This window comes from Oncorhynchus masou, chromosome 6, assembly GCF_036934945.1.
Source record: "Oncorhynchus masou masou isolate Uvic2021 chromosome 6, UVic_Omas_1.1, whole genome shotgun sequence".
NCBI classification, from domain to species: domain Eukaryota; kingdom Metazoa; phylum Chordata; class Actinopteri; order Salmoniformes; family Salmonidae; genus Oncorhynchus; species Oncorhynchus masou.
In genome coordinates this window covers 32,674,214-32,689,014 of record NC_088217.1, presented here as the reverse complement: position 1 = coordinate 32,689,014, position 14,801 = coordinate 32,674,214, and the positions used below count along the sequence as shown (strand labels likewise).

Genomic DNA, 14,801 nt, shown 5'->3' with positions numbered 1-14,801 from the left:
CCACTAGGTTGTGTTTTACGCTACCACAAATGAATTATATTTTAAAACACAAATGTCCCTGTTTGTTTAACTAAGCCTGTGGCAATGAGATCAGGGGTGCCAATAAGAGTTGAGTGGCGATGAGGTCAGCAAGATTGAGAATTCATAAACTCATCTATTTCACTCACTCACACACACACAATTCAAGGGAAGTTTAGTCAGAGTTCGATGGAGGATTTTACAGATTTTATTTTAGAAAGGGCTTGATTGAGCATCGTATTCTTCACTAAAACATTTTTTCAATGATGCATCATTATTTAACAGTGAATTAATTCAAAATGAAAGACAAAAGTGAAGACTTCAAATAACAACATGCTTGAGAAACAACATGCTTGTGAAAGCAGGGGGATATTTCTCCTCTCAACCTGTTATCTCTACAGCCACTGCCCGCTGTAAGAATCCATCTCTGACTGGCTTGTGGTGTCATCTGCGGAGGAGAAGACAGACATGATGAGCTGCAGAACAGGCCTGACCTGAGACAACCCCAGGGTAAGCTGACATCACAGACTGTGGATCAGATGAGATGGAGAGAGAGATACAGTAGGTCCACCTTTATGATGCTGGAGGTATTGGCGTTTCTGGAATATCTCCCTCAGTGCACTCAGGACCAGGTCAGACTCTACAGCAGAGGGCGAGCCCACCTATCATATGTGTACACACACACAATTGTATCAACCTCACATCGCCATACATTGGACATAGTCTATGACTTTGATTGACATGCCCCAGTCATGTTCTCTTACCGGTCTGAAGCTCATGGTCTTTCTGATCCTCTCAGCGAGTGCCCCTGCAGGAGGAGGAGGGGGGGCGGGCATAGAGGGAGGTTGGGGGACCCAGGGTGGGAGAGGGCTCTTGGAGACATCTCGAGAGCTGACACTCCGTGTGAGGGGGGACGGGAGAGGAGGCAGAGGCCCCTTCCTCAGGGCCAGGGAGGTGGAGGTGGAGGTCCCTGTAGCTCTGTTGGGTAAGGTCTTAGAGGCTGGACCTAATGAGAGACACCAAAACAATTCTGTCCTGTGTTCTTCAGTCTTGGCTCTGGAGACACACAGGATGGGTGCACAGGATTTTGTTCTAGCTTAACACTAACACACCTGATTCAACTAATAATCAAGGCAGTGCAAAAGATTAATCCTCTTAGCCAGCAGGGGGCCTACCTCTGTTGTTCATGTCCCTGCTGTCAGCCTCCACTCCCCCCAGACTGTAGATGAGGCTGCAGATTACTTTAGATGTGTGTCTGTCCGTCACATCCTCCTCATTTTGTCTCTCCATCCTGACCAGCTTCCTCAGAGCAGGGTCCAGCTCTCTAGTCTGCACACAAGTGAGGATGATGATGCATGTGACATTACAATAGCATTGATGACTGTGATATAACAGATATAAATGTACAATTAGAATTTTATGAATTATTCTATGATGATCATAATACGCTGTCAGATCAAAACCTTGTATTAAAAGCAATTACTCTCATCAATGTACTCTGTACATTTCATGACTCTAGGACCAATGAAATGTGTTCAAAATACCTTCTGAATTTCATAATTGTTAATTGGAGATAAGAGGTTTTCATTCGACAGCTACATAATAATGGTTGTGTTATGGATGTGTTAAAATCACAGTGGTGTCAGGTTTGTGCTCACACTGAAGCCTTGCTCTGGGTCCACTCTCACCTGGGACTCCTGTCTGTGGAGAAGATTAAATCAGCCATTTGTCTTTTACTCCATTCTAATGCAGCATCATAAAATATCTCTAATAGTAAATTGTCTGAGTCTGTCTGAGCTCAGTGTGCAGATGTACTATATTTCTCACTCTAACGCATGTGGAGATGGAGTGCTGATCTCAGATCGGCTCTGTTCCTGTTCACAGATACAGCCTGAGGAGAAGTCCACACTGCCAGTATGGTTCATCTGCCCACTAGCTCTGTCTGAGAGAGGGGGGGGAATGGGGGGTTCAGCAAAAGAGAGCAACATATAAAATATTATGGGAGAAATAGAGTGAAAAACCGAGACAGAGAGATGGGGGAAGAGGAGACAAGGGAGAGTAAGAAAGAGAAGAGGACTGGCTTGCCTGAAGCTGAGTGAGCTTATTATAATGTAAATATAATCTGAAGTGTGTGTGTTTCTCTCCAAACCTGGGGCTTGTTGGATCTGTCTCTCCACGGCTGCACAGAACCTCTCTGCCTCTGTCTCATCTGCAAAGTTCAGGCCCGCCTGGCAGTCCTAAACAAACACACACAGCCAGTGTGGGAGGTCATCAAGGACCAGAACAATAACCTTTTCAGAGCTATGCTATTAGCCAAAGCCTTTTTAGAGCCAGTGCTATTATGAGCATGTTACAGAACCAACCAACCAATGAACTCACATAACCCTGTAGGCCTAACCCTAACACTAGCCCCACACCCTGGCTCAACCCTAACCCTAGCCATTAACCTAACCCCAACCCTAGCATAACCCTAACCCTAGTCTCAATACTAACCCTATCACTAGCATAATATCCACACACTGGCTCAACCGTAGCCTCAGCCCTAACCCTAGCTTTGTGTCCATACCAGGCTCAACCTTAACCCTAAACATTAACCTAACCCCAAACCTAGGATAACCCTAACCCTAGCATAACCCTCAACCCTAACCCTATCACTAGCTTAATATCCACACACCGGCTCAACCCTAGCTTCATGTCTACCCCAGGCTCAGCCCTAACCCTAAACATTACCCTAACCCTAGCTTCATGTCCACATCCTGTTTCAACTCTAATCCTCAGCCACCACAACCCTAACCCATTTAATAGCAGAATATTAATTAATTTAATATGCCCTTAAAAGCTGTTCCATGAGCAGATTTATTTATTTGGTCATCAGGATTGAAACATAATTATAGAGTTCTGTTTGATAAGGGAATAACTTAACTCTTAAGATGTGATTTCAGGTGCATGTCACTTACATTTGCAGGGAAGGTGTGGAAGTAGGGGTGGGGTGCAGAGTATCGAAAAGGAACATACAGCTCCTGTTCCCACAGCAACTTAGATCTCTGGTAGGTTAAAGGAGAAAGAGAGTAGATTAGATAATTAAGTGTACATAAAGTTGATTGGAGGTACATAAGACACACTCCCCACCTCTCATCATGAGCCGCCGGGCTGTTACCAAGAACCACATACCGGATTTTTAACAGGGTCGTTAGCAAATTATTTTTTATAGTATTTTCTGCAGCTACCTAGCTCAAATTCTAGATGTCGGATTAAAACGAGACCATAGCATCCATAAAGTGACCATTAGACTTTAAGAAAATTGATTGTATTGACTAAAAGTTTTATTAAGTACATTTCCGTCCATTAAGAAACAAAATTGTGCTACCTTTTTGTAGCATTTCTGACAATGCTAACCATTTTTTTTTAGCCAAAGCTCAAAGTTAACACTGTGTCGGTTGCTTGGCAACAACACAGTTGCTTGCGTCAGGCTGCCAGTCATAATAATTATATATGCAAACACATCTAGGCTACTGTAGATAGCTAGCTATATTGTGGTATTCAAGCTGAGGTTAATCAATAAATACAAGCAGATATTTTGATTAGCTATGTAGCTATCTAGCTAACTTTACCTAGCTAGCTTGTACAAAGTCCAGCAGCTAGCCTCTGTAGCTAGCTAACACCAGTCAGCTGAAAGCTAGCGAAGCAAACAGGCAAGTAAAAGACGCTTGCCAATTAATGTGGTTTTATTTTGATTAGTTATATACCAGTCAGATTAGAACATTGGCATGCTCGCTAACCAAAAAGTGAGGAAAGCTACTTAGCTATATATTTTTTCAAGTAAGGTTTTCATATAAGTGTGAAGTTATATGTGCAAACTGCTTAGCTAGACACTTGTGTGTAATTGGAGAACAAACAAATATGCACAAATAAGCTAGCAAACGTCCTTGGCTGCTATGATAACGTAAGACTGTAATGTTAGCTAACGTGTATAGCCAGTTCATGCGCCACAATATCATACTTTCTTACACAAAACATAGCTAGGTAAGGTTAGTTACGTTCAGTTTAAAACCACCAAACTTTGAGAAACTGCCTTGCTAATCACATTCATTTGCATTGCACAGACCAAGCTACAGTAAGGATCGTACCCTTTTTTCAATTTTCGCCTAAAATGACATACTGTTGGAGGAAATTATAGTTGAAATGATTAATTATGTATCCATTTAAATTAGAACCATTAATTTGAATACTATTATGTTGTGGTATGAAATGTATGGGTTTTTGGTTAAACTCGGACTGAAAATGTAGGTAAAACGAATGAATTGTCTGTACCTTTGCGGGTTTAATGGAGAAGGAGGGTATATCTCTTTAGACAGATAAGAATGTTCTTTGAATTTGCCTTTAGTGGAGAAGAGTATATATTTTAGACAGATTGGAATGTTTGCTTTATGGGGGGAGTAGGAGACAATCTCCAGACCTGAAGACACTACACTATTGTGTGGATCGGAGAAAGTGTGAGAACTGATGACGTCATTTTTATCTTCTCTTTAAAATGTAATGTTCTTTGTATTTGGGGCCAGTACTCATCAAGAATAAATGCTGAACTTGTTTTTAAGACTGGTCTCTCGCTATTTCATGCAAATGATAAACTTACAACTTATTATGAAATAGATAGCCAAAACCAAATTCACACTACAAAACATATAGGAATTTAGAATTCCTCTAACACAAATCTAACTGCCTGTAGCTCAGTAGCTCAGGTCCTGAAGCAAGGATATGCATATTCTTGATACAATTTGAAAGGAAACACTTTGAAGTTTGTGGAAATGTGAATGAATGTAGGAGAATATAACACATTAGATCTGGTAAAAGACAATACAAAGAAATCATTCATTTTCTACTATTATTATTTTTTTCAGAATCTTTGAAATGCAAGAGAAAGGCAATACTTTCAGGATGGAGTCTAGGTGTATTTTGATTTTTGCCACCAAATGACAGCAGTGTGTGTGCAATGTTTCAGACTGATCCAGTGAAGAATTACACTACTGCACAGTATTTTGTATCTAGTCTGCCAGGAGTTTGCCCAAATGTGCCGAATTGGTCAATTGATACATTTTCAAGTACATAGCAATAGAGAACATACAACAATGCTATGGTAATAAAAAATCTAAGTTTACACACTCCCAGGAATGTCATACATGATGGATCATTAGCTTATACACTAACTTTCACACCTCTAGATGGCCGGACAGGATGCAGACATACCGCACGGCCATCTAGATGTGTGTCTTAGTCTAGTCTTCTTCTTCTCTGTTGCATTTCAGAGGGTCTTACCATTTTGTAACATTCAGCTCACGCTGTCGGTCACGCTGGTCTGTATTTAAATTGCAACCATTTCAACGTGTAGCCACCGCTTTCTGGTCTGTTAGTTTTAAACCATTTTACACGCCAATAGCAACCTGGCAATGTACTGGTCTCAATGGTTGATTATTCAGGGTACAGCTACAATCACTTTACACGCTGGCAGCAACCCGGCATGTTTTGGTCTAGTAGTTTTAAACCATTTTACATGCCAGTAGCAACCTGGCAATGTACTAGTCTAATGTACATTTCATTACCAGTCCTTTTATGCACTTTGTAAAAAAAGAGGTGTCCTGTTGGCATAATGTCTGTGCTCACGTCAATTATCTCATTTGGAAGGCTAAAAACATATGGCTGTCTTTTCACAAATAATTTCATATTTAATCATATAAGTTTTACAACATTTAGATGTAAACCTAATCCCTTGAATGCGTACACCTCCAGAGATGCAGTTATTTAGTTATACCATCCTTAATGATATCATAAAACAACAACTGATTTGACATGATTATTGTTTGGAGCCCCACTAACCATTTCCCAAATTATTTATGTTAGAAATATTGTTTCAACGTCCAATCTTTTGATGTTAAATTATTGCAAAGTCTCTCTCTGTTGTAACACTCAGACATTCCAGTCTCAATCCTGCAAAGGCAAGAGAAAGTTTACGGCTGGTTGTTAAGTTACATAACCGGCCCAACTTCCCTCTCTGGTGGGAGAGAGGGGGGAACTCTCTTTGATCCTCACCCATGAGGGAAAGTCATAACAGGGGATACCTAGTCAGTTGTACCACTGAGCACATTCAACCTAATGTGTCTCCTGCATTTAACCCAAACCCTCTGAATCAGAGAGGTGCAGGGGGCTGCATTAATCAACATTAGCATCATTGGCACCTGATTATTGTTGGGATTTTATACCTTGCTCAGGGGCAGAATGACAGATTTTTTCACCTTGCCGACTCGGGGATTTAACCCAGCAACCTTTTGGTTACTGGCCCAACGCTCTTAACTGCTAGGCTACCTGGGTGACATGTCTGGTGGGTATGCAGTGAAATTTTCAGCTTCCAGGAATTGTGTACAAATCCTTGCGACATGGGGCTGGCTGTGCATTATCATGCTGGAACATGAGGAGATGGTGGTGTATGAATTGCACGACAATGGGCCTCGGGATCTCATCGGGTATCTCTGCATTCAAATTGAAATTGATAAAATGCAATTGTGTTCATTGTCCATAGCTTATACCTGCCCATACCATAATCCCACCGCCACCATGGGGCACTCTGTTCACTATGTTGATATCAGTGAACCGCTTGCCCATATGACACTGTACACTCTGTCTGCCATCTGCCCGGTAAAGTTGAAACCGCGATTCACCTGTGAAGAGGACACTTCTCCAGCGTGCCAGTGGCCATCGAGGGTAAGCATTTTCCCACTGAAGTAGGACTGCAGTCAGGTCAATACCCTGGTGAGGACGACGAGCATGCAGATAAGATTCCCGAAGACAGTTTCTGACTGTTTGTGCAGAAATTCTTTGGTTGTGCAAACCCACAGTTTCATCAGCTGTCTGGGTGGCTGATCCCAGACGATCCCACAGGAGAAGAAGCCGGATGTGGTGGTACTGGACTGGCGTGGTTACACGTGGTCTGCAGTTGTGAGGCCGGTTGGACGTACTATCAAATTCTCTAAAACAACATTGGAGGCGGCTTATGCTAGGGAAATTAACATTAAATTCTCTGGCAACAGCACTGGTGGACATTCCTGCAGTCAGCATGCCAATTGCACACTCCCTCAAAACTTGAGACATCTGTGGCATTGTGTTGTGACAAAACTGCATATTTTAGAGTGGCCTTTTATTATCCCTTGCACAAGGAGCACCGGTGTAAAAAACCATGGAAATTAAAAACAAAAATATTTTAAGTGAGAGGTAGGCATTGTTCTGAAGCCAAACAATAAAGGACATTCACATGAACACAACAATGTCTATTTCACCCATGCTCTACCAAGGTTTTCCTGCACACAGCTTTGACCTACTACAGTAGCTACAGTACCAGTCAAAAGTTTGGACACACCTACTAATTAAAGGGTTTTCTTTATTTGTAAAATAATAGTGAAGACATCACACCTATGAAATTACACATATAGAATCATGTAGTAACTAGAAAAGTGTTAAACAAATCAAAATATATTTTATATTTGAGATTCTTCAAAGTAGCCACCCTTTGCCTTGATGACAGCTTTGCACACTCTTGGCATTCTCTCAACCAGCTTCACCTGGAATGCTTTTCCAACAGTCTTGAAGGAGTTCCCACATATGCTGAGCACTTATTGGCTGTTTTTCCTTCACTCTGTGGTCCAACTCATCCCAAACCATCTCAATTGGGTTGAGGTCGTCCATCTGACGCAGCACTCCATGACTCTCCTTCCTGGTCAAATAGCCCTTACACAGCCTGGAGGTGTGTTGGGTCATTGTCCTATTGAAAAACAAATGATAGTCCTTCTAAGCGCAAACCAGATGGGATGGCATATTGCTGCAGAATGATGTGGTAGCCATGCTGGTTAAGTGTGCCTTAAATTCTAAATAAATCGCAGACAGTGTCACCAGCAAAGCAACCTCACACCATCACACCTCCTCCTCCATGCTTCATGGTGAGAACCACACATGCGGAGATCATCCATTCACCTACTCTGCGACTCACAAAGACACGGTGGTTGGAACCAAAAATCTTAAATTTGGACTCATCAGACCAAAGGACATTTCCACCGGTCTATTGTCCATTGTTCATGTTTCTTGGCCCAAGCAAGTCTCTTATTATTATTGGTGTCCTTTAGTAGTGGTTTCTTTGCAGCATTTTGACCATGAAGGCCTGATTCACGCAGTCTCCTCTGAACAGTTGATGTTGAGATGTGTCTGTTACTTGAACAGTGTGAAGCATTTATTTGGGCTGAAATGTCTGAGGCTGGTAACTCTAATGAACATATCCTCTACAGCAGAGGTAACTCTAGGTCTTCAATTCTTATAGTGGTCCTCATGTGAGCCAGTTTCATCATAGCATTTGATAGTTTTTGCGACAGCAGTTGAAACTTTAAAAGTTGACATTTTCTGTATTGACTGACCTTCATGTCTTAAAGTAATGATGGACTGTCATTTCTTTGCTTATTTGAGCTGGTCTTGCCATAATATAGATTTGGTCTTTTACCAAATAGGGTTATCTTCTGTATATCCCCCCCCCCACCCACACCCACCTTCCTTGTCACAACACAACTGACTGGCTCAAACGCATTAAGAAGGAAAAAAAATAGTTTTAAGAAAAAACACCTGTTAATTTAAATGCATTCCAGGTGACTTTAAAAATAAAGAAAAAACCTTGAATGAGTAAGTGTTCTAAAACTTTGACCAGTAGTGTATGTATATATTGGTAAGAAATGGTATGTGAACCCTTTGGAATTAACTGGATTGCTGCATAAATTTTACATAAAATTCGATCTGATCTTCATCTAAGTCACAACAATTTTCACAACAATTGTCTGTATTGAATACATAATTTAAACATTCAGTGTAGGTTGGAAAAAGTATGTGAACCCCTAGGCTAATGACTTCTCCAAAAGCTAATTGGAGTCAGGAATCAGCTAACTTGGAGTTGAATCAATGAGACGAGATTGGAGATTTTGGTTAGAGCTGCCCTGCTTCATACTTGCAAGACGTGAGTTTGCTATTCACAGGAAGGATTGCCTGATGTGAACCAAGCCTCAAACAAAAGAGATCTCAGAAGACCTAAGACTAAGAATTGTTCCCTTGGATAATGCTGGAAAGGGTTACAAAAGTATCTCTAAAAGAAAGTCCACAGTAAGACAAATTTGTCTATAATTTGAGAAATGTCATTACTGTTGCTACTCTCCCTAGGAGTGGCCGTCCTGCCAAGAGGACTGCAAGAGCACAGCGCAGATCTCAATGAGGTTAAGAAGAATCCTAGAGTGTCAGCTGAAGACTTACAGAAATCTCTGGAAGCCTCTGTTGACGTGTCCACAATACATAAAACACTAAACAAGAATGGTGTTCATGGGAGGACACCACAAAAGAAGCCACTGCTGTCCAAAACATTGCTGTACGTCTGAAGTTCGCAAAAGAGCAACTGGATGTTCCACAGCGCTACAGGCAAAATATTCTGTGGACAGATTAAACTAAAGTTGAGTTGTTTGGAAGGAAAACACAACACATGTGTGGAAAAAAAGTCACAACACACCAAAATCAAAACATCATCACAGGTGGAGGGAGCATCATGGTTTGGGGCTGCTTTGCTGCCTCAGGGTCTGGACATCTTGCTATCATCGACGGAAAAATTAATTCCCAAATTTATCAAGACATTTTGCAGGAGAATGTAAGGCTATTGTCCGCCAATTGAAGCTCAACAGAAGTTAGCTGATGCAACAGGACAACAACCCAAAAGACAAGTAAATCAACAACGAAATGGCTTGAACAGAAGAAAATATTCCTTCTTGGAGTGGCTCAGTCAGTCCTGAACTCAACCCGATTGAGATGCTGTGGCATGACCTCGAGAGCGATTCACACCATACATCCCAAGAATATTGTGGAACTGAAACAGTTTTGTATAGAGGAATGGTTCAAAATTCATCCTGACTATTATGCAGATCTGATCCGCAACTACAGAAAACGTTTGGTTGAGGTTATTGCTGTCAAAGAAGGGTCAACCTGTTATTAAATCCAAGGGTTCACATGTTATGTTGGGTGCCTAATGACCAAAAAAGGATGTTATTATGATTATGTATTGCTAAAATAAAGGTTTAAGGAAATACAGGCATGCACCACATTACTACAAGCCAAAACAGCCCAAGCCTAATGGCTTGTAAGTATAAAAGCAAAGCTCGCTTTCATTTCAGAAAAGAAATCTTGAAAAGGTAGCTTAATCAGATAATGTCATACTGGTATGTGAAGAATCCAATACTTTACCTTGTACGCGGTACACATCCCATTATTGTGGAAGCATGTCCTCTAAGAGTATGAATTAGACTTTTTAAGAAGGTTTGAATTCTAAGCAACCTGCATACACATAGTTTGAAGTACATTACTAACATAGCTACTGTAGTAGGTCAAAGCTATGTACTGGAAAATCTTGGTAGAGCATGGGTGGAGTAGGAATTTTGGTGCTCATGTGAATTTCCTTTTTTTTTCTCGGCTTCAGACCTATTTCTACTTCTCATTTAAAACTTTGTTTTTGTTTTTAAATAAAATGCAGTTAATAGTCATCAGTAATATACAAAAGCCTATTGTTTTTTAAGGAACCTGTGCGCTCACGGTGACTGGTAAAGACACACACACACACACACACACACACACACGGAGAGAGATAAAGAGATTCCATTGAGGCCTGCTCTATGGAGACTGAATAAACAGGTCAACCTGGCATCTTGCCAGAGGTCAGAAGCACTTCCCGCTTTTAGTTTTAAACCAGAGACACAATGAAAACAGCCATGACAACTTAACAGCCATAAAAAAATAATAACAAATAAAATATGATATTTATGCACACTATATGGTCTCATACTATTCTGATTGCTGATTAAAAAAAATTGTAAATAAGAGAAAGAGAGAGAGAGAGAGAGAGAGGTAACTCCTCTGAAGGTCTGAGTGTCTGGTGAAGCAGGTGTTATGACTCGTTTGGTGGTTCCTCTGACCTTGACGCAGTACACACGCAGGAAGTAGGAGTGTTGTGAGCTGTCTTCAACCAGACACACTACCCCAGAGCCCTCATGCCTCCACACCTGACGCCCAGGGAAGCACACATACACCTGGGCTACTGCTGAGACCACTGCCTGAAACGGACACACACATATACACACTCACAATTTGTAACAGGTTACAGATTAGGTTCACTATTGAACACACTAGCTCTCACAGTCTCACGACAGAATTAGACGATTAAGTTCAGGCATTAACTCCGAAATCTTAAGGTTAGGCATTAACTCCAAATGGTTGAGGTAAGGGTTAAGGTTTGGGATAGGCATAAATGAAAAATCGCAAACAAATTGTCTATCGCTGGATTAGAATTTACAACCTTTGGAATCAGATGCTTAACCAAAAAATACTTGAAGGTAGCAGTGCTCACTGTTGCCCCTAGTGGACGGTTTCTACATCATCTAATACTGACTTGTATCAAGAGTGACCTTGATAGACCAATACTGACTTGTATCAAGGGTGACCTGGATGTACAATCTATATGATTGTACATTTTACACTTGTAACTTACTACTAGGTCGTGGTATTCAAAATAGATGGCATTTGTATCAACCACAACCAAATTATCACCTCTGCCCTCACACACAGCCATTTCACCTACAGGGCTTCACATGTGATTCACTAGGACTGATAACACTGGAAAGTACCTCAGGACTTTCAAAGATCATCACCATCCCTGACTGGATACTATATATTATTGTTTGTTAATTATTTCATCCTAATATTTTGTCTGCAAAGTGTTTAAAACCAAGGATACAATCCGCTACATATTTATTTGGATAATGAAGCTAAAACTTTAAATTTGGCTCTATACCACAGCCTTTTCGATTTGAGATGAAATGTTTTCTGAAGTGACAGTTCAGAATGTTACCTTTTTTTTCGAGGGTATTTAAATAAATATCTGTTTTAACATTGAGAAATTAATGCACTTTTTATGTACAGTTCCTTCAGAAAGTATTCCACCACTTTGTTGTTTTACAAAGTGGGATTAAAATGTATTTAATTGTCATTTTTTGGTCAAAATTCTACACAAAATACTCTAATGTCAAAATGGATGATGAGTGAGAAAGATGCACAAAGATCATGACCCAAATGCATGCTAACCTCTCACCAGTACTAATAATGGGGGTTAGCATTTTTGGGGGGTATCATATTTATGCCTCAGTAACTTCTTCACTCATCATTATTCATGAGTCATGATTATATGTAATCATGCTAGCACCCACAATAATGTACAAGTGTTCAAAAACATCTTCTATTCTTATTTACAATAAAAGTGATTCCAAAATCACACAATTCATTATTAACCATTAGTTTCCATTGGGCACAACATAATATGAAAAACAACTGCAAATGCATCCAACAAGTTTGTAGAGTCACAAGCCTTATGTAGTCATTGCGTGCTAGGAATATGGGACCAAACAATAAAAGTTTGACTGACTTTAATGCACTATATGTGAATTTGTCCAATTATGACACCCTCAAAGGGGGGGACTAGATACAAGTGCTTTCAATTCTAAACGATAAAACATATGTAAGAAAATATCCTCAAATAAAAGGTGACATTTGGTACTGTTGCTTCATATAAAACATTTAATCTCAAATCCAAAATTCTGGAGTCTAGTGCCAAATTAAACGTTTTAGCTTCACTGTCCAAATAAATACTTAGTGAAGTGTACATGTGGCAACAATGGGGTTGGGTGGAGAACAACAGGGAAATTAGTGAGTCCTCACTGGCCGTCAAGAGCTCAGATACATGAGAGAATGAGGAGAAATACGGAGGGATAACCAGCAACAGAAAGTGTGAACAAAGAGAGAAAGAAGAAAGAATGTTAAAGATGCCTCTAGGGGTTAAACTGACCTTACACTTGGCTCCCAGGAGAGTGAAGAGCAAAGCATTCTCACGGACCGTCAAGAGGTTGCTGAAAACTGGACATCCACATCCGCCATTGCACGCCATCCCTCACTCCTTCTCTCTTTATTCTATCTCTCTCTCTTTTTATCAGCAATTCACTGACAATTTCTGTCTATGTACCACACACTGCAGTCTCAGTCAGAGATCCAAGCTGTCCAAGTACATTTACAGTGCACAAAATGTGATTAGGCTTACCGTCCAGTACATTAATTTAGTACATCCTCATGCAAATGTATGTATGGGTATGCATGGTGTTTGAGGGACTGATGCGTATGTCAGATAAAAAATATACAGGCATAGTACTGTTTTTCACTGACACACACGTCAGTCACTTAAACAGATACACACATTTGCATGAGGAAGTACTGAGTGAAGGTGTTGTGTTGTACTCCATGTGAGACCACATCTTCATACATGATGCATGCTGACCCAAACTTCCTTAAAAATAAAAATTGATTTAATTCAAATAGATCCAGTAAATATTATTTTTTTATTTAACCAGGCAAGTCAGTTAAGAACAAATTCTTATTTACAATGACAGCCTACACCGGCCAAACTCAGACAATGCTGGGCCAATTGTGCGCTGCCTTACGGAACTCCCAATCACGGCTGGTTGTGATACAGGCTGGATTCAAACCAGGGTGTCTGTAGTGACGCCTCTAGCACTGAGATGCAGGGCCTTAGACCGCTGCGCCACCTGGGAGTCCACAAAAAAAAGGCAATGATATTATTGATCAGCCTGTGGTCGGTTGGTCTGACAGCTGGAATCTCATATGTGCTGGTGACAGAACAAGTAAAGGAAAAAGAGAGAGATAAAAGCCTCCAATCTCACATCATTCTGATTACTGCCAACAGAGGACAAACTGCTGCCATCTCAATCTTGAAGGAGTCCAATTAAAAACACATGTTGACCAACAACAATGAAAAGAGGCTACAATTTTCCTGACGAGAAGATCTGACCAGGTCCAGAAAAAACTTGTAATCAGGAAAAACTCCTGGCCCTGGTGATGATTGGTTCAAATAATGACCTTAACTCTGGAGCTCACAGTACTTTTTGCACTGTTTCGCTATGGCTATATTCATCAATCTGGCAAGAGGGCAATATTTATTTTACAATAAAGCTATGGCCTTTGGCTTGCAACTGGAATTGTTTATTTACAGAGCCTTCAGAAAGTATTCATACCCCTTGACTTATTCCACATTTTGTGATGTTAGTCTGAATTCAAAATTGATTATTTTTGTCACCCATCTACACACAATACTCCATAATGACAAAGTGAACATTTGTTTTTAGTTTTTTTGCTAATTTATTGAAAATGAAATAAATAAATGTATAATTTACGTAACTATTCACACCCCTGAGTCAATACTTTGTAGAAGCACCTTTGGTAGCAATTACAGCTGTGAGACTTTCTGGGCAAGTCTTTAAGAGCTTTCCACACTGGGATTGTGCAACATTTCCATATGATTATTTTCTTTCAAATTGTTTATTGATCATTGCTAGACAACCATTTTCAGGTCTTCCCGTAATTGTAAAGTAAATTTAAGTCAAAACTGTCACTCGGCCACTTAGGAACATCCAATGTCTTCTTGGTAAGCAACTCCAGTGCATATTTGGCCTTGTGTTTTAGGTTATTGTCCTGCTGAAAGGTGAATTCATCTCCCAGTGTCTGGTGGAAAGCAGACCGAACCAGGATTTTCCCTGGGATAATGCAAGTGCTTCGCTAAATTACGTTTCTTTTTATCCTGAAAAACTACCCAGTCCTTAATGATTACAAGC

The 14,801-nt window shown here is 40.4% G+C and overlaps 1 protein-coding gene across 1 annotated transcript; it reads right to left on the bottom strand.

Annotated features, from left to right (window-relative positions):
* Positions 1 to 218: 218 nt before the first annotated feature.
* Positions 219 to 13,185, bottom strand: si:dkey-197j19.6 (actin nucleation-promoting factor WAS). Its single transcript, XM_064967202.1, has 10 exons — positions 12,968 to 13,185; positions 11,046 to 11,183; positions 2,976 to 3,062; positions 2,168 to 2,255; positions 1,846 to 1,960; positions 1,677 to 1,719; positions 1,194 to 1,347; positions 783 to 1,024; positions 590 to 680; positions 219 to 466 (listed from the first exon to the last, which is right to left on the bottom strand). The coding sequence occupies exons 1-10, from the start codon at positions 13,064 to 13,066 to the stop codon at positions 414 to 416; spliced, it is 1,110 nt and encodes a 369-aa protein (XP_064823274.1). The 5' UTR covers positions 13,067 to 13,185; the 3' UTR covers positions 219 to 413.
* Between the last annotated feature and the right edge of the window lie 1,616 nt (positions 13,186 to 14,801).